This window comes from Tribolium madens, unplaced genomic scaffold (genome assembly GCF_015345945.1).
Source record: "Tribolium madens isolate multiple individuals breed KSU strain unplaced genomic scaffold, Tmad_KSU_1.1 Scaffold_2;HRSCAF=44;Tcas5.2_LGX, whole genome shotgun sequence".
NCBI classification, from domain to species: Eukaryota; Metazoa; Arthropoda; class Insecta; order Coleoptera; family Tenebrionidae; genus Tribolium; species Tribolium madens.
The window spans coordinates 7,985,046-8,012,725 of record NW_025400995.1 but is presented as its reverse complement, the minus strand read 5'-3'; the positions used below and the strand labels follow the sequence as shown (position 1 = coordinate 8,012,725).

The window sequence follows — 27,680 nt, the reverse complement described above, 5'->3', positions numbered from 1 at the left end:
AAGCCGTTTACGCTCCAATGATTTTCAAGAGTATTGAGTTGAGAGGGTTGTATATGTGTCCGGTCGGGCAAATCTTCAATAATTAATAAAACGTCATCAGGATCAGTTGTGCTGTGATAAAAATGAAGGTGATAAATAACGAGGGTAGGCGAGGAATGCTCCGATTGGATCCTGGGGAACGGGAAATGGATAAATGAGTTAGTCATAGCTAATGGCGTACGCTGAATATCTCCGACGGAAATCAATCTTTGATTACCCGGAGAATTCATACCGCTTTATTGATGTTTTTTCAAAGAATTAAATCTATTTTGAACGCAAATTACACATCCGACATGCACAACTTATAATTGGCACCAACATTACTATACAGGGTGATTCAAAGTATGGCGAGAAATAACTGATGTTTGATACTGTGACCTGTACAAATAGCAGAATCATCTCTTTTCAATCAACGATTGTGTTCGAGAATGCAGTGTATTAACACCCTATTGTCGTTTCCAGGCGACCTACACACAGAGACTGCCTTTTATGCAAAATAACCATTGATTAAACCGATCTACCAAAATAACAATCAACTATATTGCAAATGACACTTTCTTTTCAAACTGTGGATACAAGTAGACCATATTTAATCGACGTGTCAGTGGCAAAAGTCAAATAACAAATAATTTACAAAAGTTGATATTATTCCCGTCTAGACAGAAAATGCATGTATTGTTATACACTTCTGAGTCAAATTTAGTCGAGACGATGGAATTCCATCTTCCAATAGGTAACATAGAGTGGAAAAGTAGTAAGGCTTCATTTATATTTGTAGTTTTTGTGGAGTATCGATGCGTTTAGGTTATCGATAAATCGTAGTCAGTTGACTCTTGTGGGCCTTTATTGGCCCGATCGGGGCAATTTGGTTGTTTGAAAATAGAGACCATCGTGTGATATTATTGTATAACAAGAGAAACGTGGCCAGCGTGATAAGATCGATTTGATGTCGGTTCGAATTCGTTAGTATTCTGTGATATCAGTGAGTTTTGAGATGTTGAGCCGGAAAAGAGCATCGTTGTCGATAGAAAAGATTAAATAAACCACGTATTAATCTCATTTGCCCGAAATTAATTTCCTATTGCCGCTTTAGTTATTTCCTCGCTCATTAATGCGTTTGATAAAATAAAGTAACATCAATCAGTGTCCGACTTCGCCATTTCTCTGTATGCATTGCATATTGATTGGTCGTCCGTTCCTAGATTGTTGCAAAGATGCCGTGCACGCTTTCCACCCGGTCGTCATCCAGAGATGTGGCCAGAATTGCTGGCATTGCTTACGTGTCGTGCACCCCGCACGTCGACATGCCACCGGAACTAGTTTCGACCAACACATCAAAACGTCATCAGCATCACTCACACTTCACTCACACCCAAACAAAAATCTAATTCAACTGACCAGCTTCGCTACAACTTACAGAACACTCTATGCAAACCGCAAATCTTTTTTCCAAAATTACATTACAATTAAAATAATTAAAAAAAAAATACAAAAAAAGAGAAAGTAAAAAGATATCAAATTTAAACGTTTTTCTTTTGTTTTCAATTTTTGTTTTGTTCTTTCTATGTTCTTCAAAAAAAATATTGTAATATACAGGTTGTATTGTCAAAATCGCCCCAAGCCATAACTCCATTATTTTTTAAGTTATGACAATGCTTCTTAGAACAAACTTGAACATTTTTTGTCATCTATCGTTTGGATAGATGCTAAATTAATGCTGTTTTCTATTTCACCGGAAATGACATACATCAACTTTAATTTTTTATATGGAACACCTGTATATTTTACCACTTTCGGATTCTTTGTTTAATTGTCTTTTAACAAGATTTAGTACCATATGCCTAAAACCAACCGTTCGTGAGATATGCGTCAATTAAAAGTTTATTAAAGTAGGCATTGGAAAACAATAATATCAAATAATGTTGACAAATATTATTACTTTGCATTTTTTCTTACTATTTTTATACTTTTTGGTGTTAATCAGGACTGATTGTATTAACAGACATGACTCAAGAATATTTTGACTGCAATAAAAATAGTTGGAGACCACAACGCCTTTACACTGTGCGGTTTCCAATTCGTCGACTTGAAGAAAATTTGAGGTTTGGGTTTTTTTTTAGTAAACCCAAATTAGAACAGTTGCGTGTGATAAGCCAACGTTACTTGCAATTTCTTGAGTTTATGTTCTTGCATTTTCTTCAACACCTATCTAATTCTGTATCTTTATTGGGTTTTCTAAAAACCCCAAATTTTCTTTAAGTCGCTTAAATTTTCGACGATTTGGAACGTCTCTCATCCAGAAATAACCCAGTGTAAAAGCGTAGTGCTTTCCCACAAATTGTATTTTATTCAAAATATTCTTGAATCATGTCTGTTAACACATTAACACCAAAAAGTATAAAAACACTAAGAGAAAGGAAAAGAGCAAAGGAATAATATTTGTCAACATTACTTGATATTATTGTTTTCTACTGCCTACTTTAATAAATTTTTAATTGACGCATATCTCATGAACGGTTGGTTTTAGGCATTTAGTACTAAAACTTGTTAAAAGACAATTAAACAAAGTATCCAAAAGTGGTCAAATATACAGGTGTTCCATTTAAAAAATTAAAGTTTATATCATTTCCGGAGAAATAGAAAACAGCATTAATTTAGCATCTATCCCAAACGATAGATGACAAAAAATGTTCAACTTTGTTCTAAGAAGTATTGTCATAACATTAAAAATAATAGAGCTTGGTGCGTTTTTCATAATCCAGCCTGTATAAATAAATATGTAAGATAGTCGGACTCAGTTAAAGAATAAAAACATTTGTTTTTGTATACGTTTTTAAATTTGCTAGTAATTTGTGGTGAAATGTGATTTGTGTGTGGTATGTTGGATTTTGGTTGTGTTTTTAGTGCTTTTAAAGGGACTGTTATGAAAGGGCATCGATTTGGTTATTTCTCGGTGAATTTTGTTTTGCTATTAGCATATATGTTTGTATGTGTGTGGCGGTAAATTTCCATGCAATGTTTTTGAAATTGGAGCATGTTTTATTTTCGCCAAATCGTGTATTTTATTTCTGTTTGCATTAATTATTATTATTTTGTGTTACTAATTGAATTATGATATTAAATTTAATAATCGTCGAGTCGCAAAAGCATAAAAAGGCCATGTTTTTAAAATACAGTGTTTCAGCAATATTAAAGCGCTTAAATTCCGTTGCACGAAATTACATGATTAAATTCGTTTTTCCACTCGTTTTGGATGAAATTCAGTAAGCACCCCCCAAATTATGTATTGAGTGGTACTTGGCAACAATTTTCATTTAATATCGCAATTTCAAAAGACAAATCGCTTTAAAATGTATTACCTGGTCCAGTAATTTCGGATTGAAATGATGCTGGAAGTGGGTAATTGAATTTTTTGAATCCAAGTCGGGTGATTTTTGGTGTCACTATAAATGTGGTTTTTTCAGCGTTGGTGGGGATATTGTCGGTAATTAGGTTTGGAGCGAGTGCAAAATGAATAAATAATTGCGTTAAAGACTGTCGCTTAGTCGAGCCGTTTCGCTACTGGATGAAATTGTTTTGATGCTAACGACGTAAACCCTTTTAAAAGTTGCGAGGGTAAATTTTATGTAAATCGGCGGCGATTACCTCTGTAAACAGTTTCGCGCGTGCATAATACTCGAACAATAAATTTATGCACCTCGATTTTGAGTGGCTTCCTTCGTTGGGTTCGGGGGCAAACGGGGGTGGAGATCTCCAGCACGAGAGATAAATCAATACCAACACCCCACATCCCTTTTACGGATGGTGGCTATTTCATCGTCGAAAGCGTCACATTGCCGGCTCAAGCTCCAATTTATTTATTTTGCTATTAACCCAACTTCACTTTCACTATTATTTTATAAGGCTATCTCACATTATCGCGCCCGAACCGGCAACCCAACGCTGATGCGACCTTTGATTATGTATATATTTATATACTTTCTTAATTGGATACACTACGGATGCCAACAATCCCAGCAACGAATTCAAATCTCCAAGGAATTTATTCATTCTTTGATGATTCCTTTATTTGTTTCTATCCTCGACTCAAATCTTTTTGATTTTTTTTTTTCATAAACGTTTATTACACCGACTCAAATTATTCTTACTTTCCAAAAACAACTATCAGAAAAAAATCCGTTCAACAGTTGGTCCAATGATTAAAAGCGCAGGAACATCGAAAAATTTCATATTTGTGCTGAATCAACAATTTGTCATCTGTTCCAATAACGAAAAGTTGTTATCAATAAAGATGACCGCCATGTCTGCAATAAAAGTATTTTAACAAATGGATTTGTGTATATTGGAAAATCGACAGGAGCGGGATTATGATGACTGTCCCAAGTCGGATATTAAGATTGTGGTGGCCCCACAATAGCCTAGAGCCGCTTCCGTCTTTTAGCGTTCGAATTGTGACATTCTCTTATTTTTCCACTGCCAATATTTATTCGGTCCGTCTAATATAAGTTTACAGGCGTTTACTTTATTTTCTCCGATTTCCAATTATCGAAAAAACGTATTCCAGTCTACATCGACGTTTTCTTTATACCTTGCCATATTTTACAACTTATTCGATGTATAATCATGCACTCTATCAGCTTCCAAAGTAGTATTTCGTAATGAAATGTTTTTCCTGATGGGTGGATGAGTGGACAGGTGGCGAATTTTCGAATCCGTGACGTATTATTTGCTCATCCTGTCGGTCCAGGCTGCTAATATAGATGAATTCATGGTGTGAACAAATTTACGGGTCCCTTTTCAGCGCCTCGCATTATTTGTTCTCTGCCTTTACAAATGTGAATGGCCATAATCTAAAGCCGAATATTTACACCTGCCTCCATTGTATATATGACCTCATTCAGGCTAAATATGTCTCCTCGTCGCGTTAATTATAAGAATTAAGCCGAAAGCTTCCGAAGTGTGTGTGACTCTTAAAAATTTCGAAATGGGTGTTGGATTCGACGCTACCTCAATAAAGCAATGATTTTTTATGGGTCCCCGCAGAGCACACACAACTGCTTTTCTGTGCACAGCATTTAACTCTCGCTAGCCCCGAGAAATTCGTTCCATCCCGTTTTTAACAAAAAAACGACAAATCCATAATTATCTTCCTCGTCGATAAAAGGGGCTTTTTACAAGGGAGAGGCGTGCCGTTGGAAAAAAGTATCAACATTTTTACCTATTTTGTTTACACCCCAACGACTCTTTGTCCACCTAAGAGAGATTTATAGGCGACATTTGCAAGCTCACGAAAAATGATACAGCTGAAATATTTTCATATTTTCATACTTGGAATGCACGTCAGGAATTACTCTGCTGCGACTTTTTTCGAGCATCTTCGAATCAAGTGCACAATTAGAACGAGGCGGGAACTTCTTATCAGCAATTTCTCCTTTGAAAGAAATGTGTTTTGCGCACCGGCTTTTTATTGCGTTTGATTTAGATACTTTCTTGGCGTTTGTTGGGGAGAAAGAGCCGCACACCCTTTTATTATTATCATCATCATTATTATTAATTTGGAGAGTTCCGAGCTGGGAGTAATAAATCACCGAGCGTGGTATCTGACTTGTGATCGTTCCTTTTTAAGTGTTTAATCCCGTATCGGTTTGTTTTTGCTAATTGATCTTTGTAAGGATCATCGGAACGGTTATTGCTGCACTAGACAGGTGTTTCATCTAACTAAAACAATTGAAAAGTTTCATTAGTTGTTTAATTCTTGTTTACCGGCGGCGCTTTTCTTCTAACTAAACGTGAATACATCGTTTCGCATTCCAAGATACGAAATGAAACAAACGTTTTATTTATGAGCAATGTACTAAAGGCCCGTATTTATTGTTAAGCTAGTGTTTAAACAGTGCGCTGTTTTCTTCCTTTAGAAACGTCTTCTGATCTGAAACGGGTTCTTCCTTGCATATCTAGCGGTGTTACATAAGAGTAATTTTTATATACACCGACCAACAGCCAAGCAGCGCAGGATTATGTTGTCAATAGATTTACATAAATTCAATTCAAATTACTCAAAATTTCGTTCTTCACACGTCTCGAAATAAGGTTAGTCACACCATAAACAGCAGACTGATAAAATGATGTCATACATTGTAAAGGGAGTTTTCGGAATAGTCCGGTGAGTTGTAAAATTTTAACAGCCTGAGCGAATTAGGGTGAAATTCGAGGAGCGTACAAGCAACTTGGTCTACGACTGGTAAAGAAGAGCCCAATTCCCCCATCCACAAAAGTCAATACACTCCACTAAATACACCTCCAATCCGCACTGACAGCTTGCATAAATAATGCATGTGTTTATATAAATTGTACGTGGCAAATTCATAGATCTAGATGATGATGAGTGCTGAAAAAATAGCATTCTTTCGTCAATTTGTGCAGCTTTTACAGGTACAAGAGTCAGAGTTTGTAGCAAATTGAAAAAGCAGTTTTAATTGGCTTAATAGCTGTTTTGTCTTTGTTATGTTCCTCCGCGCTGTAATTAAAAAAACTCTAAATAAGAAAACATCGTTTCGTGAGTCAATAATTCTTTTGATTTCATTAAATTCCATTTAATTCAAGTGGAATCTTTTCCGTTTTAATTGAGTCGATTGAGTTCATTTCCTATATGACAATATTTGTGCGTGTTGCTTATCGAGGAGGGGTCGTCAGAAGTAAACATTCCGGCCTGTACTTAATAATGAAATTATAGTCCTAGTCCGGGAGCGGCTAGTTCGTAAGTAAATTAGAATATTCAGTTATGCACTTGGTCTCCCATTTTAATCAAAGTTCCTTACATAATGCATCGTCAACACGTATTGGGTGCTTTCGGCCTGCTTTATTTCATCATGAATTAGCAATTAGTCCATGAACATACCCTTCGCCATCACCCTGAACCTCGATTGTTTCACGAGGTTAACTGACACATACAAAGAGTACCAATCGCCCACTTAACCACCTGTCATTATCAGATGATTGAAGATAAAATGATCAAAGGGCCAAAAATCACGATTAAGTGGAGGAATTCACTCTGTTTCTTGCAATATATCGTTATGTTTTCATTTCATTGAATCGTGGAGTAGGATCAGGCAAACCGGTCCAAACGCCAACTGTTGGCCCAACCGACGTTGCCATATCTCCACTCAGACTAGGATTGCACTCGCCCCCCCGACACCCCTCGAAACCGCTTCGCAAACACACCGCTGAGGTCCTCACGCGATTTATCAAACCGTCACCCCTTCAACAATTACCTAGGCTTCCGAGAAAATCACATTTGTGTACATTTTTGACTTTGCTCAAATATTGCACTTAATTAATCATCCAGAGACTGCCTTTCTTATTCTGTTTTGTCGAGGACCCCTATATATTCAGGGATTGTTGGAAAAACATGAGCAGGGTTGTAAATTCTGGCATAAAATCTTTAGTGTTCTTGTGGATCATAATAATAAGCAATGTTCCACCCGTATGATCACAGAAAGTAGCTAGACTTGACGACAATGAACTGCCGCAACCTGGCATCATCCCCCCCTCCTCACACAATATGTCACTTGCACCATTTGATGAACGCTCCCCTACACGCACTTTTATCATTCACTTCCTAAATTATAGAGAAATATTTTAATATTTTTTTCTAATTCATTTTACTCCAAATTACAGAGTTCTAATTCTTATTTGCGAAATAAATTTATTCTGACTTTGAAATTGGCAACATTGTCGATTTTCAATCATTTTTTTTATGGAAAATTATGAAAACATCAGAGAAATTGTCAATTTGAAAATCGAACCGAAATGACCTTTTACGTTGTTCTAAAAATACATAAAATATTTGTTGGAAGTGTTAAAAAAAAACAAAGCATGGTAAAATTTTTGACAATTCTCAATATCTACCGTCTCTGCATCAATGTTATTATTTTAGTTTCTATCAATGGTCACTTCATCAATAAAAAAATATAAGATGGGTAAGTAAAATCGATGATTAAAAGTAATTTTGGTGTGATGTCATAAAGAAACGAAATATTAATTTGTTTCTAAATGAAATGATTGGTGCTTGAGTCGATTAATTTGAATTATTTTTTGTCTGCTGCCTTGAGGTGTCTCTGTATGTGCAGGTAATTAATGTTCAGGTGGACTTGTGATGCCTTTCTAATGTTGGGGTTAAAGCGTAATGTGAGCGGTAAAGTGCGATAAAATATGTGTTATGGCTCATATAAATAAAATTGGGTGCAGTTGGATTAAAAGTATTAATTAATAATAAATCAGTTGTGGCTTTCTCATTCTACGAAACAAAACCAACAAATCACGTTGTTTCGCAAGATCTCCTTATGTTTTAATCCAATAAATAATGAAACCGAATCGATCGATAATTATGGTTATGCACACGTTTTCGGCATTTTGTTTAATTTATACAGCGACTTCCACATTCCTTGAAACAAACGATAATTAAGAATGTAATCGGTTTCTCTTAGAAGAGACGTTGACACCAATGGCGCCACTGGAACGATAAAAGATAGTTTGATTGTTCCATAAGCTCTTCCATGTTCGATTTACAATTAATTTCCTTTCACGAGAAAAACGGACGATTTATAATTGTTTTCTATTTTCACTTTGAATTATCTTTTGCCGGATTTAGCGGAAGAAACGATTCAAAATATGCTGTTCCTGCAATTTATTTCATAGCAACTGAACTCGAAATTTACCGTTTACCTACAAACGATTCTTATAATGGCAACATTTTTCTTCGGAAGCTAGATTTTGTGTACTTAATTCCAGAAATTCTTGGCATCTTGTCAATATATTGCTCTTTTCTTTATTAATGCCTACCATTTCTCAGATTTATTTAATTGATAACCCCACACACATCATAACTCATCACGATTTCAGAATTATCGGTTTTTGATGCCACAAAAAATAATATTCACAAGTATGCAAAAAAAGTGGGCAATATTTAATTAAATTAAGTTCGTGAAGTATGCGAACAGCAATTTCGCACCTTGTTTCTTCAGGTTCTTTCAACATCCAAAAATCGGTTAAGTCCGGGGTATTCTAAGCACATTTTGCATTAATTTCATTTAACTCCGTAATGGAGGAACTTTAAGCACCGAACTAGACAGATAACATCTATATGTATGTACATTTCAACATTTGCTCTCGATTAGGAGAATATTATGCACACGTCATGGAGTTTTAACATGTCACGTTTAGAAATAGCTTATTTCGATCCTTTTTCGAAATTTTGTCAATAAGACTGACAAGTGCACTGCAAAATGCGTCAAATTTTTCCACTAGCTTGAATTCAATTGAAATACAAAGCTTTATGGATTGAAAACGAGACGATTTGTTTTAAAATTTTAGCCGATTCATCCCGTGTTCTCAAATGAAATTATACTTTACATTCACATTGGATAAAATAAATTATGAAGACGCGAGTCGGGAGTACTGATTTGTAATTTGAATCAACTTCCTGCACCAACTGCCAATAAGTCAATATTTAATTTTTGTACTGTAGCTCTTTTGTTGCCATATCACGTATTCCTTTTGTTTTCCGTTGGCTGTGTTTTGTATATAGATCCGACAAGCTCAGTTATAACTACCGCTCTGGTTTTTTAACAAACTGGCAAGATTAACTAAATACTTACAATTGTTAAAAACCTGTTTTTGATTGCTGCTGGAAACACAAAAAACCGGTTTTTTGTGTTAAAATCAAAATCAGCATAATCGTGCCGATCCACCAAAATAATCATATTCTTAATTACGTTACATTTGCATTCTGGTCGTATTATTTATGCTCAGTGGCCTTATTAAATCTTCGGTAATTCATATCCAGCGATCTGATTTACATAAAATGTAACTTATGAATTTATAATAGGCAAAACTCCGGTTCACACACTGGAACAATTACCGACAATTTCTCTGTGTTTTTTCTACGGAATTGCCGTTTTATCATCGCTATGCATTCTCAGACACCCTCTTCGGGCTGGATAAACAGGATATGGTTAAGTGGCACTGTTTTGAGATGCTGTCAAAAACGCATCCAATTCAAATTTACACCCAAGTAAAAATAACACTTAAGTGCTTTTATTTTTAATCCGATTTCGACAAAAAAAAGCACTAATTACCTCAAATGCAGTTTTGTTTGGGCTAATTGCGGCTTTCCGTGACGGGACGATTAGTTTCGACTTGGAATCAATAATATCGTATGCAAGCATAAGATTAACCGGCGGTTTACAACACGTAATTAACCGATAAATAATGCTAAAAACCGGTTCTTGCACCAAACCAGTTCTGTGATAACTAAATTTTACTTTATTAACAATCATTATTTGATGATCGTGTCCAGTGTAGGTGTCGCATATGAATGCTACACTTGCATTTCTGTATGGAGAATAGCTGATTTGAAAAATATCACCTTTTCGAGTTATTTAGCGAAGTGTGAGGCTATACATCCTGTATTTAATTGCAGTGACACAACTTGTGATGCATGAGCTCAAAATTTGATCATAAAAAATAGTGACAAGGAAGGCAATGCCCTAACAATTTCTCATATAAGACGTGCTTTCAGAGAACATCGTAAAAATTTAAGTGAGGTAATAAAACGTAGCTTTCACGTCAACTTTTATAAAATTCTTGTTCTCCTCTTGTAAGTTACACATTCATCACTTAATCATTTATTAAATTTATTCGTTTTATTCTATTCAGAGCGAGATTTATCGTTCGCAACCGCGTGTAAAAAGCCCTTCAATCAATAATTCTCCCATTTGAAAAAATTAAATTAAAACTCTCGTAAATCTCGTATAAAGATCACAAGTTGCGATGAAGTCGTATTTGCTGATGTCGGCGTACCGCAAACATCGTCAATGATCCCCGATATTCGCATCTAGTTGATTAGTTAGATTGTCAAAGTTAATTAGTCAAGTTTCGGACATTCCGCATTTTGGGGGATGCGTACGGCTGTAGTACCTACGTATAAAACATTCGGGATTACACAATGTCGAACTTGTTAAATACAAAAGAACGAGGAAGACGATGTGGTAAAAGCGGCCAACCAACTTAAGTCGAAGCCGAGGCCGAGGAATGCCGCTCACAACAGGTAATTACTGGACTAGATGCACACAATGTGTGAACTAACCGAGTTCTGTTCCCTTCTTCACAAAAGCAAAACTCACTCTAGAACTAAAAACATTTTTTCACAAAAAACATCATAGCATTTTTAATTAAAATTTGAATAGCTACAACATTACCCACTTTCCTACAGCTTTATTACTGGCATTTCTATTTCTTAGAACCAAGTGCAAAGTAAAGCTATCGCACTTAAAAAATAATTCCACTTTTAACTAGACCTACTTTAGCGTTAATCTCTTATTTTGACAAAATAACGTCAATTTTTATTATTCTAATTGCAATAAATGTTTTATATCTTTTATATTGGTAAATTACCTAAAATGGCAGCGGCGTAATTAATAGATGGGTTACAAGGGCTCCAAATAACATAAAAGGTAGTAATAATGCGATCAGTAAATAATTCAATTTTGATTAGTATAAAATGCTAAATGATCAGTCATTTAATTAATTTTTGCACAATAAAAATAATAAATGCTAAGTAAAGCACGCACAGTATTTTATTGTAATTTGTTCAGTAAAAAAATCCAATTTGCACAGTAAAAATAATAAACGCTCAGTAACTTTAATCAAAATTAGTAAAATAACATAAAATTTAAGGAATTTTCAGTCTTGGTTACGTAACAATGTATGGCCCCTGCGCAAGAATTTTATTTATTATTATTGTAGGGTGGTATATGTATTAGCAAGAGCCTCTGCGCAAGAATGACTTTACAATTGTGTTTTTGAACGGTTTGCGACATTCCAGTTTTGCTCGGAAATATTTTGTTTGTAAATGTGTGAATATTAAATTAATTAGGTTTACTAGACATTCATTCATTTCCTATACTGTGCATTTATTATTTTTACTGTGAATTTATTAGTTTACTGTACATTTAATTTGTTCCCTAATATAAATATAATAAGTGAAAAATTAATATAACAATTTGCACAATGATGAACCGGATTATTATTCAAGATGTCAAGATAAATAAACACTTTAAACAATTACTCTTGATTAATTTTAGTGAGGAAATAGAATAGACGGCTAGACAAATCAAAAAGAGCCAAAACCGGTAACCAATAATAATAAATAGAACAATTTGGGTGATACCGTTTATGTAAAACTCTCAAATAAATGAATTATTAATTATTCAGAGTATACATACAGGTGAACAAAAAGTATGGACCAAGAGTATTTTTTGTTTAACATAAACATAACAAGTTTATTGTAAAAAAAAATGATAGATAAGAATAAAATTTCTAGAAATATTAGCATATGTTTATTAATATAAATGTATAATTAAATAAATAACTGATATATCAACGATATATGTATGAAACCTTAACCTTTGAGCATTGTATCAAGATAAGGAATGTTAAAAATTGACAAAATAGAAACTGAATTGCAATCTGCGGTGACATTTCGTTTTAGAAATAAGCAAGATAACAACAGTTGATGAAACTAATTTGCTTTTCAACAGCCATCAAAAGATGTGCGAAAAGCATCCATTCAAAGCACCGATAAGCTGCATATATTGAAATAGTTTTATAAGGTATCAGATATATTGCTATAACTCTGTTTAATCGATAATTCTAATATCGAAGCTATCAGTCTGTCGCATGTTGAATTTATATGGTATATGGTTAACACTGCCTGCATTATCGATAAAATAGCTTAAATATTTAACTTTTCTTTTGAAATATTTAATTTGACGTTTGTGAAGTCAAAAACCGGTTTTTGGAAGCGGAGGAAACCGGTCTTGGAACCGGTTTGGTATCGATCATCAGTAATAAACCAGTTTGTAAAGTTAAGCGCTTCACTTTTAGAACTTGAAGTTGTAAAAATTGTCAATCGATCCCGTCTAATGATTACAGTGCGGCAATAAACATTTTATTGATGTATCGCTGAGAGAATATGAGTTGGTTGAGGTTTGGCGGTTGTGCAAAGAAATGTAATTGTTGAGGTTTTGCTCGGGGTTTTGGGGCTAATCGCAGCTGATCACGTATGCATTTAAGCTTGGGGAGGGAGTGGAGGAGCATTAGCGATATTAGCGAGTGGTGTATGGCACATTGCGAGCTTTAAGGGGTTTCTTAAACGAGCATGTCCTAGCTCTAACTCTCCAAGTCCTCACTTGAACTAAAAGGAAAGTACGTAAAACACTGTAATTAGCCATTCAGAATTGAATAAAGCGGACTTTCTGCACTTATTTGAAGTCAAGTAGGCACTTGAAAAGAATGGAATTTGAAATAGTTTATTTGCAAAGCTTTGGATTCGCACCACATGTGTGCCTCATTGATTTTTCTCTCTAATGAAAATTTACTTACGGCCTAAACGCGCCTTCGTTTTAATGGAATTTTAATGACGATTGCTTGACAAACACCACAGCCCTGACACCAGACATGCCAAAAATCCGCCGATTTAATTATTACTAAACTCTGATTTGCAATAAATGTGAATAAAACCTCGATTAAGGTGTCTCTACATTTTAATTATAGTTATCTTAAAATATGCGTTTTTAAAATTATCATCTCGATAAGCCAAACTGGGAAAACCACTTTAATATTTAAAATTGGTACTGGTTAAATGATAATACACATAACAGCCATTTATTAGACGATAATTATTTATAAAGATGATTCATGGTGTTCAATTTTATAGTATATTATTTAAACACCAACGGGCGACAGGAAAATTTATAAAATGCCTCTCATTCAGCCAACACAGGTCAACACAAACGATAATGCAAGGGTTATCACACATTATTCCAGATTTATGACCCTATGTCATTCAAATTTATTTTTATTCATTTCCTCGTTCATTATTATCATATTTTTATATTAACACAATTCTATCCTATCTTTTTCAGTTACCACAAATACGACCGATGGATGCATAATATCGCCCATACTTTATGTTATTGTTATTTGTCACAGAAAATCGCATTCCGCATGATAACATCGCTTCCACATTTTATTAATTACCTTATTTACAACAGCACGAAATGGTTATAATCCAATTTTCAAACATGTTGCGAATATTTCTGATTGAAATCCAGTCAACTGCACTCTCCAATAACAACTATGACACAATGAAATTTTAAAATCCCTCACTTTACTGAACTAAACAGTTTGAACGAGACGCCCAGTCTAACACACAAAAAATTTTTTTTACTTCTATATTGATGTTTGATTTTATTTTCATCCCATTCATATTAAAAGTCGTTGTCAATTTTTTGAAATTTATTACAAATACTCCCTTCACCATTTTTAAATTGGCGTGATTCATCGCCCGGAGGGTTGCTTGAAACACTAAATAAAATTTTTGTTTCCCCTGAACGTCCACACTTAATTTCATTCTGCACTTTTGATAGTCTAGGGAAAAAATTCAATACTTGCCGCAAAGTCTTTGCTATTGTTGGTGTTCTGTGAACCAGCCGTTGATTTGGTGTACAAAAGGTTGTGCAAGTTTAACAGTTTTGAAAGCAATTCGAACATCTGTCGCGATGTCCTAGTATAGAGCTTGGTCAAGTGTGAAAATAGAAAAAATAGCATACGATAAGAAAATTGTTCATTTCAACGAATTTGTGAAAACAATTAAGCGCTTGGTTGTTTTTTACTGTCACTACCAAACCAGTAGATTTTGTTATTAGCGGAACTTGAACAACTTGTTTAGGTTTAATTATTCAGACTATAATGGAAATAATTGCTTCAACAAGTCAACAATTTCTGCGTTATTGAGAGGTATTTTTAGAATGCAGCTTCAACTCACCTTTTTCGAGTATAATACATGACATCAGCGCACATTTCATTATCTCTTAATTGATATGAGGCGTCTACAACTCAATGAATAAGATGCAAATATGTGTTGTGAAACACCTGATTAAACGGATCTATGCACATATTGTGTACTAATGTTTAAAGCATGTCAAGGACTCATTATTATTTATTTATTACAAGCGACAAGCATATTAGTTTCGGGACATGGTGTATAATGTTTTTTTATTTATTGATTGATTTTTTTCAGAAGTTTACCGATATGAGACGGCATACGCGTGTGAAGGCAAGACACTCAAAATTGAATGCAAAGAAGGCGAATTGATAAAGTTGATCCGGGCTAATTATGGTCGATTTTCGATAACGATCTGCAACGACCATGGAAACACCGACTGGAGCGTGAACTGCATGTCGCCAAAATCTTTGAGGGTTTTGCATGGGAGGTGAGTATCGATTTGGGGAAAAATCAAAGCTTCTAACCAGAATTATTTTACCAGTGACTAACGTGTCTCGATCCTTCATTAAATTTTATGATATCATTATATCGCCATAAATCTATTGGGAATTAATTGAATGTTGGGATTTTATTGTGATTTGTAGGCGCCATTTTATTGCAATCAAGAATTTTTACATAAAGCTTGATTAAAGTTGCAAACCTTGACCACATCATAAGGAATCCAAATTTCCAAACTGCAAATAGAACAGGCTGTATCGCCTCATCAATTTTAATTTTAATTAGATTTAAACAAAAACAACTTGGAGTAATAGATCTCCGTTCTTGTTCTGTTGGTAGTTAGTGGTAACAAATTCATAATTGTTTACAAATAATAATGGCGATTTGATGGATTTGCTCGTAATCCTAAGTAATAAGCCTTGCCGCCTCATATGCATAATTGTACAGGTTGCTACCTTGAATGCATGCAGGAGGCCTCTTCACTGCAATAAATTTTTTCCACTCAAACAGAACAAAATTAAAATTACATTAAAAACTCAACAAGCATTCATAAACACAGAAAGAAAATGTTTCATTTTTCTAAGATTTTTAGACGCACTCAAAATTCAATTGGTGAAACAAGGAGCTATAAAAGTATTTCATAAGCAAATACGTTTCCCACAATTGCAATGTAAATTGAGGTTTTACTTTTTTGTAAAAATTTCATTTGGCAGAATTTAATTGTAACTTTTGATTTTTAAAATTCCTACTAAACTGTTTCATTTCACATTCTTCACTATGTAAATGGAATTTTGGAAGATAATTTAATATAATTTTATATAGTTTTTCGATAAGGCTTTTAAACAGTTGAAAACATACCCTGAAATTATTTTCCTTTTTTTAATTAAATGTCTAAAGAGACTTCATTGTAATTTTAAAACAATACCATTCAAAATTTGGTTAGTTTTCCTTAAGCTATTAACTACTTAACTGAAGAATGATTTTTTTTAAATGTAAATCAAATAAATATTAATTAAAATTTTTCTTGGTTTTTAGAATTTTTTTATATTTCTGTCAGCTAAAGTTTTAAATTCTAATAGAAATTTGAAACATTTTAGAAAACGAATTTTAATAAAATGTAAAATATCTCTTCAGCTATTAATTAATTAACTGAAAAAACACTCATCTATTTCTTTATCTATTTTGTTAGGTAAATCAAATAAAATAATATTAAAAGTTTTCATCGTTTTTTCAATTTAAGTTTTATATTTTTATAAAAATCTATAGATTTACAATTCTAACAGAGATTTTAAACATTTTTAGGGGCTACAAATTAAAAACATCTTATAGAAAACACATGAAAATACCTAATTTTTGAAAGGAATTTCTGTTGAAAGTTTAATGCTACTCTATAGCAATTCTAAGTTTCTCTTTAACTAACTACCCAATTAACTGTAAAATATCTATTCCCTTTTTTTGTTATTTTTGCAATGATTTTACATTTTTGTAAAAAAAAGTATTAGTTTAAACATTATAGAAAACACATACGTTTAAATTACTTCATTTTTTATCTCAAACAGCTAAATGTAATTTTCTATGAAAATGTTTCATTGTTTTCATGGTATTGCTAAAGAGGCCAAAAATAAGTTATGTAAAAATGTATAGCAATAACATCAAGCTTTTTGATTATGTAATATGCAATACAGTGTTCCTTTAGTTGGAATCCACGGTTGGAATTAATTTTCCGTATGCTGGGTGGTAGAAGTAAAAAATGTGCATTGTAATTAGCTATCAGTGTTTTTATTTCGAAATAGGAAACTGGTAGCTAGCCTTTCATATTATTAAACAACAGTAGCACCGGCATTGTTATTGTGAATAATATTGACTTTGCATGAAGACTCAGTTGTCTGATATTTCTCACCTAACCCTCGGGCAAAGTCAAGTATAGTAAAAAGCCAAGAGTATACATACATACCAGGTGACTAAAAAGTATGGAACCAAACGTTTTTTGCTTAAACTATTTATTTTTTGAAAAAACTAATTGATGAGTTATAAAGTACTATAAAAATGTGATGGTTTAACAAGAATAAAATTTTTCGAAATTTCCTTTTGTTTTCGAGTTCTACAAAAAAAATATTTTTTTAAATGGCAACCCACTATAAAATCATTTTTCTCATAAAAGCTATACTCTAAGGATTACAACTATCTGCTTTATATTTAATTTTTTCACATAAATTGTAATTTTGACAAAAAAAACGCATAATTTAAAAACAAAACAAAATTTCGTTCTGAAAATACGATCACATTTTTTATATTACTTTAATTTATATTAATTATTATTTTCTGGGGGCAAATGCTTAAAAATAAATCCGCTTGGTTCCATACTTTATATTCACCCTGTATGTAAATGATGTTGGTCTGTTTCTTGTGGCATAGTTTTGTAGGTTTTATGGCATATTCCTCACCTTGATAATGATCAAAATTGGTAGCAGTAATAATCTACCGAGAGAGGAAACAGCTGAAATTTGTGCTTATCCACAACCATCGAAACTGGTTTATGACGATAAAAAGTCAACTAATCAATTAATACCATGTTTTTCATGTCAGTTAATTTGTCCCATTTATATTAACAAAGTTGCGTATTTTTTGTGCCTAACTTGTTGTGTTGTGTGCTTCCTTGTGTCTGCCAATATTGTATGTTATTTCGTTTTCGTGGGCTAAAGCGGGTGTCATTTTCGTTATTGCTTCTCACGAAAATTTCAAATTAACAAATAATCGCATGTTGAGTTTGATTTTTGAGTCGCGCGACTTTTTCCAGATGTAATAATCAGAGAAACTGTTCGGTCGAGGTGAGCAATGAGACTTTCGGTGATCCATGTCCTGGAACAAATAAATATATCGAAGCTCACTATAGATGCGAGGGTAAATTATAAATTTAGTTGTGTGGTGACTTAACAACATACAATATTGTCAGAAACGAGGAAGCATTTAGTTTAATGGTGGTTGTATGTTTAACGGGATGGTTGCCTTAGGTGTACCCATTATCAGAACTGCAGCATCCCGGCGAGCACAAGTATGTTCGGAGATCCTTGTCCTGGCACACACAAATACCTTGAGGCCCATTACCAATGCCTACCTGGTAAGTTAGACCCGACGCATTACTATTTGTTCGACAAGATTCTACTCAAGTTACAACACGCCGACGAATGATACATCTCAATCACACTTTTACACCACCATACAACACACCCATGCTTCCTCGGTTTCGACAAATATTCGATAAATTCGCACTGTTTTACAAAAATTCTAAACGATCAACAATGCAACGCGTTGCTCTGGCCACTCGTGGGCTAAGAAAACATACACAAACTCCCTTTTTTGCCTCGAATGTCGTCATCTCGGGCGGCTGTGAAGAGGTGAAGATCTCTCTGTGTGGCAACGTCTAATTTTCCTGTCAAAATACATGTCAAAATTGCCCATAATTAAAGCAGCAAATTTAAAGTGTGTATCATTAATGTAAATTAATTGAAATTATATACTAGAATTGATGAAAATTATAGCAATACGGCGTGAATTCTCAGAAATTTCATCCTTTTTCGTCACTGGAACCACTAAACTCGCACCTATTTCTATTATAAGTGACTCAATTCGAATTAATTAAAGCATCACTTCAGACCTCAACGGAAGTAAATCATTTTTGAACATTTTATTACTTTCTGAGTTAATTAAGTGGTCCAAATTGAAAAATTCGTTAGAATTATTTGCTCTATTTGTTTATCCATTGATTCTTGTATACTTTAATTGAACAGGGATTGTAATCGGTTTCCAGCCGGAAGCATTAATTAGTAAATGAAATTTGAAATTGTTGAAATTACATTCTAACCTCATAAACTGTTTGCTATTGTTAATTATTTGCAAAACATAAGAACCAATTGTAATTAATTTGAAACCAAAAAGCACAAACAATTTCAGATTATATGTAATTGCTGATTTTTCGCCCTTTAAATGTGATTGTCAGACAAACATACTAGAATACCAAATTCTACAAGATAAATAAAGAGAAAAATATTAGGATGGTAGACGTGGTAGTCGCAAAAAATGTACATTACTAAAACCGTAAACTATATCACTGTTTTCACTATAAAGGTGAGAAAAACTATTTGTTTCTCTTCACACATAAATAACTATTATTCGGATTGGTAGTAGAAGTGTCGTTTTCAATGCACCTGCTTGTACCAGTTTACTAAAACGATAATTCTGCAATAAAATCCGAAAGTCTGTAAACTGCGAAAGCTACTTCAAGAGATTATAAAACCAAAGTGTTTATATTTTTATTGTGGGCAGTTACGGTCTGATTAACAATAAAGCTTTGTATGCTTTTCAAAAGCTCCACAATAAATACAAATATTATTAGTTTGTGTCAATAATTAGTTCGTAAAATCCGAAATTTATTAAGCTCTTGATTTCTACTCAAGGGAGCCAGTTTTATAGTAGAGATAAATTTCGTTTTATGAACCTCTTTTTGATCTGAAGAAAAGTTTATTTATCAAAAAAATAATCTGATAATGCTTTTTTGAATTTCACAATTGTAATAATGAAATTAAAAAAAAATATTTATTTCGTACTAAATTACAAAGGTCGAATTTGCTGATTCAGCGACTAACCTGAAAATAACGACCCTTGTCAATTTCATGATGTAGTTTTTAAATAATGGTATAAGTACCAGAAATATAACTCTTGAAAGTCGGAAAACCTAAAAAAAATGCTAAACTTCTTACCTGTTTTGGAACTTTATAATATAACTTTTTTTTCAAGATATGGTAAACCTCATAGAAACCAAGAAGGATATCGATAGGCGGAGCCAATGCGTACTCGGTGTAGTGGGGAAACTTGAGCAGTGGCGTAACACAGAACCATTCAGTGATAAAAGGGAATTGTAAAGTTGTATTTTTTTTCGTATATTTATTGATTCGGATATTAAATATAAAAAAATCATACGATGCTCCACGATTATTTCAATTATACGGTGATATTAATTTTTGTATAAATAAAAGACGAACAAAAAATAGCGAATAGATTTGCTTATTAAAAATATAAACATACAGTGGCGGACACGGAATTTTGAACATCAAATTTATGTCAGTTCAAAAAATGTCAATGTAAGCCACGCTTTAATGTCGTTATGATTGACGTTTAAAATTAAAATTTGAAAGTTTTAGTTGAAATTTATGTTTGATGTCGATTTTCCGAAACAATAATGTCAGAAATACGTGTTTTTATATAAGTTCAATAAATTGTTTTGTTTTGATTTGTTGTCAATTTTCCTCTAGCTATCAGGATAAAAATTACAAAATCTGAAAGTGAGGTTAGTTGCCTAGCTGTACCTATTTCAAACAATCTGATTTTTCATTTGTCAAATTATCTCATAATCTCATAATGATTACTGAGTATTGCAATTTATAAAAGAACAAATGCTTTAAAAATGTTATTTATTAATAAAGTAACAAAATCAAGATATTTTCATTACTGTACAGTGATGGACAGTGAATTTCGTCCACTCAATCAATTTCCGTGAATTCACAAAAATTCTGTGTAGTCTGTGCTTTATTGTCATGATAACTGACATTCAAATACGTATTGTCAAAATTAATCAAATTAGAACATGTCAGCAGTAAGTGCGTTTAATAAAATAAATAATAAAAATTATCTCCCTGGTACAAGAAGGAACAAAGACGTGTTGCTTGCTACTTTTGGGCATACCAAGGACTATCATTTCAAACGACAAAGGTAAAAAGTAGCAAGGAGTATCGAGCATTCTGTCAGTTATAACAACCGTAAATCAAAATTCTGAAACAAGGTTAGAAAAACCTAAAGAATAATTTACATTTTTAATCTGTCAGGGGAATTGGGTGGACGAAGTTCACTGTACATGGATTATTTGTTTTGTTCAAATCAATAAAATAAATAATAAATAAAATAACTAAGTACGAACACAATACACGCCATTGCTCTCAGCTGATTTCAGAACTCCCCTATATTTACGAATGGATTCGTCCGCGACTAGTTTTCGTCTCTGCGCATCCCATCCTTCGATATCCTTCTTGGTTTCTCTGACCTCTAAACATCCAGAGCTTTTAGCATGGACCATTGTTTTTAAAACAGCGTTTACAATTAAATTAATTTCTTCTTAATACTCATATTTGAAGGTTTTTCCTATTTGTAATGTTTTTAGTGTATACATTTTGTAAAAAATATAATAACACATAGAATGTATATTTTATTTTTCATATGTATTTGGCACTTGGACCATTATTTAATTACACTATGAGAATTATACCGGATGTGTAAAGTAAATAACCGTCGATTTTTACATCAGAACTGTCCCGTGTTTCCATTTTTAAGGTAGAGAAATGTATTGTTGATTGATTTTTGAATTTATCTAAAACTGTGCAGTAGTCATAGTTTAGGCGCTTGTAATTTGTCACATGTAGCAACAACAACGACAACAACAAGCCGGCCGAGCCCTCCCTGGTTGATAACATCTCAGCCCCCAATGTGGAGTACCGTGAAGCCATCAGCACGACCACCTCCTCCCCCTCCCAAAGTGTCGGCAACGCCACCCCCGCGAACAACAACAGTAACATCAACGACGATTACACCTTCCTCAAATCCTTCACCTCCAATCCCTCCAATTATCCCCAGCGATGCTGATAAAGAAGACGAGCCGGAGACTGAAGCAGACTTTGTTAAACCTATCCCTGATGAGATAACAACACTGCCATATACTACAGTAACGCCTAAAAAAGTCACTTGTATGTCATTTGTTTTTTGTTGCGACTGCCACTCATGGTGTTGTTTTAGCCGAAAGTACCTATCCTAATACATATATACCAGCACCAAGTGTACTGCCATCGTGGACCAAAGATTCAGACTCGAGCCGGTGTAGTCCGAAGACATTCCGGAGTATTTTGTGGAATTGGACGAAGGTTAATTCGACAGATATCCAGCCGTGTCCTGGCGGAACCACAGGTTTTGCAAAGTGGCGCTGTATCGAAGTGAATTCGGTTCCAACATGGCACCCGTCAACGCCGGATTTGAGTCAGTGTCGTTCCGTTTGGTTGACCAGTTTAGAGCAGAGGATTATGGCAGGGAGAGACCCTCTAGTTTCGATAACAAACGATTTAGCTCAAGTTACAAGTAGTAAAACCTTGTACGGGGGTGACATGATGATCACTACGAAAATAATCCAAAAGATGGCTCAAAAAATGTCGCAGGACATACAAACGTTCCCTGATACCAGGCAGCGCGAGGCTATAGTTACCGAAATGTTAAATGACGTTGTCAAGACTGGTAGTAATTTATTAGATTCGTCGCAGCATCCGTCATGGCGAGACTTGAGTTATAAAGAACAAATGAGAGTCGCAACGTCTCTCTTGATTGGTTTAGAAGAAAACGCGTTTCTTCTCGCTGATACTGTTACAAGAAAAAAGACTGTTGACCAAATCGTCAAAAACATAAGTAAGTCGCTTGAAATTTGTAAGATTTGAGATTTCAATGTCTTGTTCTAGTGTTATCGGTGCGTGTTTTGGAAACTAAGTCCGTCACCACCGAGGTTTTCCCTTCGGACAACAAGTGGTCTGCGAGCAACGACTCGATCGAGTTGTCGCAAGGAGCCCTTCAAGAAAACAGCGACGGCGGCTTTATTCGATTAGTTTTCGTCGCGTTCGACCGTTTGGAGGAGATTTTACAATGGCAACCTGATTCCTCCGAAAGTAACACTAATGTAACTCGAATGTTAAATAGCAAAGTGATTTCGGCAAGTTTGGGGAAGGGACGTCATATCCAATTGAGAGAGCCGGTTAGATTGACGCTGAGACATTTACAAACTGAAAACGTCAGTAATCCGTCTTGTGTCTTCTGGGACTACACTTCCAGCGCCTGGTTGGAGGAGGGCTGCCGCGTCGAGTTCACAAACAGGTCACATACCGTATGTCTTTGTGACCATTTGACGAATTTCGCCATCCTAATGGACGTTCATGCGATACAACTCCCGATACCACACCAAATCGCCTTGAAAATCATCACTTTAGTTGGCTGTATCATCTCTATTGTATGCCTGATTTTAGCAATAATAACTTTTCAGTTATTTCGCGGCCTCAAGGTAACTATAAGGAAAGTCTTATCAACAAAACTACATATTTGTTAAATTGCAGAGTGACCGAACAACAATACATTGCAACCTATGTATCTGCCTCTTGATCGCCGAACTAATCTTTTTAATCGGTGTAGACCAGACTGACAACAAAATCGTATGCGGTGTTATCGCCGGATTTTTACAATACTTTTTCTTGTGTGCTTTTATATGGATGTTCTTTGAAGGTTTGTCTCTACTTACTCGTAATATTATTGTTCATCGAATTGTCTAGGTTTTCAATTGTACGTGATGCTGATTGAAGTGTTTGAAGCTGAGAAGTCGAGAGTGAAATGGTATTATTTTTTCGCTTATGGATTTCCGTTGGTAATCGTGCTTGTATCAGCGGCAATTTACCCTCAAGGATATGGCACTGAACAACACTGTTGGCTTAAAACGAACAACTATTTTATTTATAGCTTCGTTGGGCCTGTGACTCTAGTGCTTGTGGTAAGTCGAAAAGACATTGCAGTTCCATTCAAATTGTTAATATCGCATTTTATTTTTTTCAGCTGAACCTTATTTTCCTAGCAATGGCTGTTGTCATGATGTGCCGACACGCGACTGCTTCTGTGTCAATTAAAAACAAGGAGCACTCACGTCTAGCAAGTACCAGGTAATTCTAATCACTTATTATTAATTCCTAATTAAATGTATATAATTAATGTTGCACAAATTTGGGCATGGTTTAAACCAACTGTCGTAGGTTTTAACTTTTTGAGTTGATTTTAAAATGTAAGTGGTTATGGTTATAATCAATGTATTTGGTTGGTTTGTGAGGTCGAAGTATTAAAAATGAAAAGTTTGTGGTTTGGTCTTAATTCTAATATAAGTTCTTCTTTCTTGCATGGCGCTCTTATCCTATGGTAGTGGAAAGGAAGAAAATGCACTTCAAACCAAATTTCAAGCTCACTTGTAAGATAATTTTCTTTATTATCTTTCTCGCTGTCAGAGTTAGATTTTAACTTAGGATTGCATGTAGTTGATTAGTTAATTTTAGCATGACTTAATCATTAACGCAAACAATTAATTAAACCAATAATAAAATAATTTGGAAATTTCAGGGCCTGGTTAAAAGGTGCAATAGTCTTGGTATTTCTCCTAGGCTTGACTTGGACCTTTGGTTTCCTATTTATCAACCAGGAGTCAGTCGTGATGGCTTACCTATTTGCGTTGTTAAACTCCCTTCAAGGTTTCTTCATCTTCTCATTCCACTGTGTACAAAACGAGAAGGTTTGTTCTATTCATTTAGAAAAAGAGCTTAGTATAAATCGTTTTGCTAGGTTCGTAAGGAGTATCGCAAGTTTATTCGGCGACATTCCTGGCTGCCGAAATGTTTGCGTTGTTCAAAGCCAGGTGGTGGCGCTGGCAGCAGTAGTGGAAGTTCCGGATTAAACAAAGAGCGAAGGACAAGTATATACGCTGGTTCAAATGGCAACCCATCTGGTACAAATTCGCATTCGACCGATAATTCCGTCTTATCACCACATGGAACTAGTGTGGGTACCAACAATATAGTCATCGCGAATAATCTTAATAACGTGCGTCCTACCGCGCTAGTCCAGGTTCTAACTAGAACCGATCTCAACAATGCTAGTACCACCACTACCAACCACAATCGACTGCACAATGTTTCGCAACAAGGTACTATCCTGCTTTAACCACGCAGCTCTGTCTTGTAGCTTTTCAGTCTTCATCTTCACAAGAACATGCACAACGTGGCCAAATTTCGACTCTTTGGCAAAGTTTTTCACATCTGACCACCAAACAAGAAAACAAAAGTGTTTTTTTTTTGTTTTTTTTTTTTTTTTTGTTTGATACTGGGATGTATGAGAAACCTACTAAAGCTGTAGAAAATGAACCACGTTGTATGTTCTTTGTATCATCAGCGTTTCGGTCGAAAGCCAGTCAAAATTACAATTTAGCATACAAGACAACAGAACAATTAGATTCTATATAAATCGGTAACATCGCGTTTCGGAATAAATTTATTTGTGAAAGTTTAGGCTTTCTTGTAAGTGGTGTAATTTGTAATTGTTGTAATTTTATCGACTGGCTTGTTAATTCTTGTCTGTCATGACTAATAATGTCCACATTGAGCTGCTTACTAACTCGCGTGTGGTGCTGTGGTGGTGCGTGCATTGCGCGCCCCCTCTTGGCATGTTCTCTCCTTTGTTTGGTTTGGTAAGAGTTTGTTTTACTAACGCTTCCTGCTTACTGACGACGATAGGTGAAGGCGCCCTCTGTTACAGTTGCAGCGCGATTGGAACTCCCGGAGTTGCAGCAACGTGAATCGCTGCGGCCGAACACCTGTGTCCACCTCTACTTCGGGCAACACGGCTGCTACTCTGTGTCGCCCACCCCGAGACGGCACACAAACACCCCCACCTATTCTTGAACCTCCAAACACCTCCACGTTACCTTACATTCGTAATTTTTATAAAAACTCCACAATCACTCCAAATTTACCCAAATCGGCCTCCACTTGGGGTCCTCTTCACAAACCCTTACACTGGAAGGTGCGTAGCACACCGCTGCATGGTGACGTTAACCCGGGTCTCCTATTTCTGTTCTTATTCACTTTGCTTGTACTAACCTAAGAATCGAATTGTCGTATTCGCATGCCTAATTGTGGTTTTATTTCGTTACAGAACATTTCTTTTAAGTCATATAGTCGTGATTCGGGTCATGGAGGATCAGAACAAGAGGACTCGCCCAGATCACATCCAATTGTAGCCGATACAAGGCTCAACAATGCCAAAGATGCTCGTCGTCAAGCATACATCTCGTCGGATTGCAATCAAGCTATAGTAGAAAATAACGTTCAGTTAAATTTTCCTGATTACCACCGAAGACATGATACGATACCGCACCCCAAGCATCCCCCTTTGCCTCAAAGTCTGCAACTGCATGGAACTCGTAAAAAAAACGGTAATTTTGCGAAATCGGGGGGTAATCACTGGAGTCACCATACCTATACCGAGATTTACGACGGGAGAACTCCTCGAGGCCTCGCTCCTGAAGATGACCCTGTGTACGAGGAGATTGAGAGGAACGAGATCCAGGTTAGTGATATGAGTGACGAGGATGGGAAGAGGCAGAGTGATATGAGTCGACAATCATCGCGTTCGTACGGGGATCATCGGCCGTTGATCCCGTACAGTCCCGGAACGGACCGGAGCATCCTCGAAGCTGTCAAGAAAGAGCATAGTCGGTATCCGCAAGACGTCGACGGCTACAGGATGAGGCCCAATATATACCGAGGAGACACCGTGCGGTCGCTAGCGGCCGTTTTAGACGGCGAAACAGTTGTGTGCCATTTAGAACCACCCGAGATGTACCCACGTGACCCGTATACGTCCCGAACTCTGGTCCTACCCCAGTATAGTGAGAGTTAGGAAACTGCCATTCGCAAGTGAATATCTGTGATTTACACATGATCAAACTTTTCGGTCATTATATTTAAGTTAGAAAAGCTCAGCTTGATTGAATGAAGGAAAGTGATAATTTTATAGTGAACTATTTTAATAAAGTATTTATGTGAATACGAATGTCTCTTAGATGTGAGTTATTCCAGTCAACTTGTTACGTGTTTTAATTATTTTTTTTACATGTTTTCTTTTTCGTTTTCCATTCCTGGACAATGAGCGGCGATTTTTGATCAAATCGAAATTTTTGTAGCGGTTATTAAGCCATATTTAGCCAGCACATAATGTAAATATAGAAACAATTTCATCTTAATATAGCTCAGCACTTCTCCTACCTTCCAAAACGAATACTTATTTATTTATTATTGTATTTAATTTTTCAGTTGTAAAACATTAACTGTCTTGAAATGATTGTTTTTTCGGATTTAATTAGGAAAAAATGTATTTATGTTAAATTGTATATATTGTATAGAGCTTTGTACATGTTGATTGAATGGTATGATATTAGTCAGGCATAAAATTGTTATTATTGCTATGTCCATTAACACATAGCTAAAATAAACAATACACCATTATACAAAACAATGTATTAAATTTTAAAATTAAATCACAAAGTCTGACCAATAAATTAATTTTCTTGTAGATTTAGAACTTTCACTGCCCAACCCAACTCCTTTCCATCCGTTGTTCAGCATCT

General features: G+C 34.9%; 1 protein-coding gene across 10 annotated transcripts in view; it reads left to right on the top strand.

The window, feature by feature from the left end:
• Positions 1-27,625, top strand: part of LOC123006776 (latrophilin Cirl) — a 76,721-nt gene extending 49,096 nt beyond the window's left edge. For 2 of the 10 annotated variants that reach the window (XM_044401538.1, XM_044401540.1), the window contains exons 3-15: positions 15,185-15,374; positions 18,397-18,503; positions 21,856-22,176; positions 22,226-22,882; positions 22,933-23,525; positions 23,578-23,743; positions 23,791-24,005; positions 24,068-24,171; positions 24,426-24,470; positions 24,620-24,788; positions 24,839-25,054; positions 25,808-26,074; positions 26,207-27,625. In XM_044401538.1, coding sequence (XP_044257473.1) covers positions 15,185-15,374; positions 18,397-18,503; positions 21,856-22,176; positions 22,226-22,882; positions 22,933-23,525; positions 23,578-23,743; positions 23,791-24,005; positions 24,068-24,171; positions 24,426-24,470; positions 24,620-24,788; positions 24,839-25,054; positions 25,808-26,074; positions 26,207-26,953 — 3,797 coding nt within the window. In that variant the 3' untranslated portion in view covers positions 26,954-27,625. Of the gene's footprint in view, positions 1-15,181; positions 15,375-18,182; positions 18,287-18,396; positions 18,504-21,855; positions 22,177-22,225; positions 22,883-22,932; positions 23,526-23,577; positions 23,744-23,790; positions 24,006-24,067; positions 24,172-24,425; positions 24,471-24,619; positions 24,789-24,838; positions 25,200-25,807; positions 26,075-26,206 lie in introns of all 10 variants that reach the window. The other 8 variants (XM_044401536.1, XM_044401537.1, XR_006412830.1 and 5 more) reach the window with 7 other exon arrangements.
• The last annotated feature ends 55 nt before the right edge of the window (positions 27,626-27,680 follow it).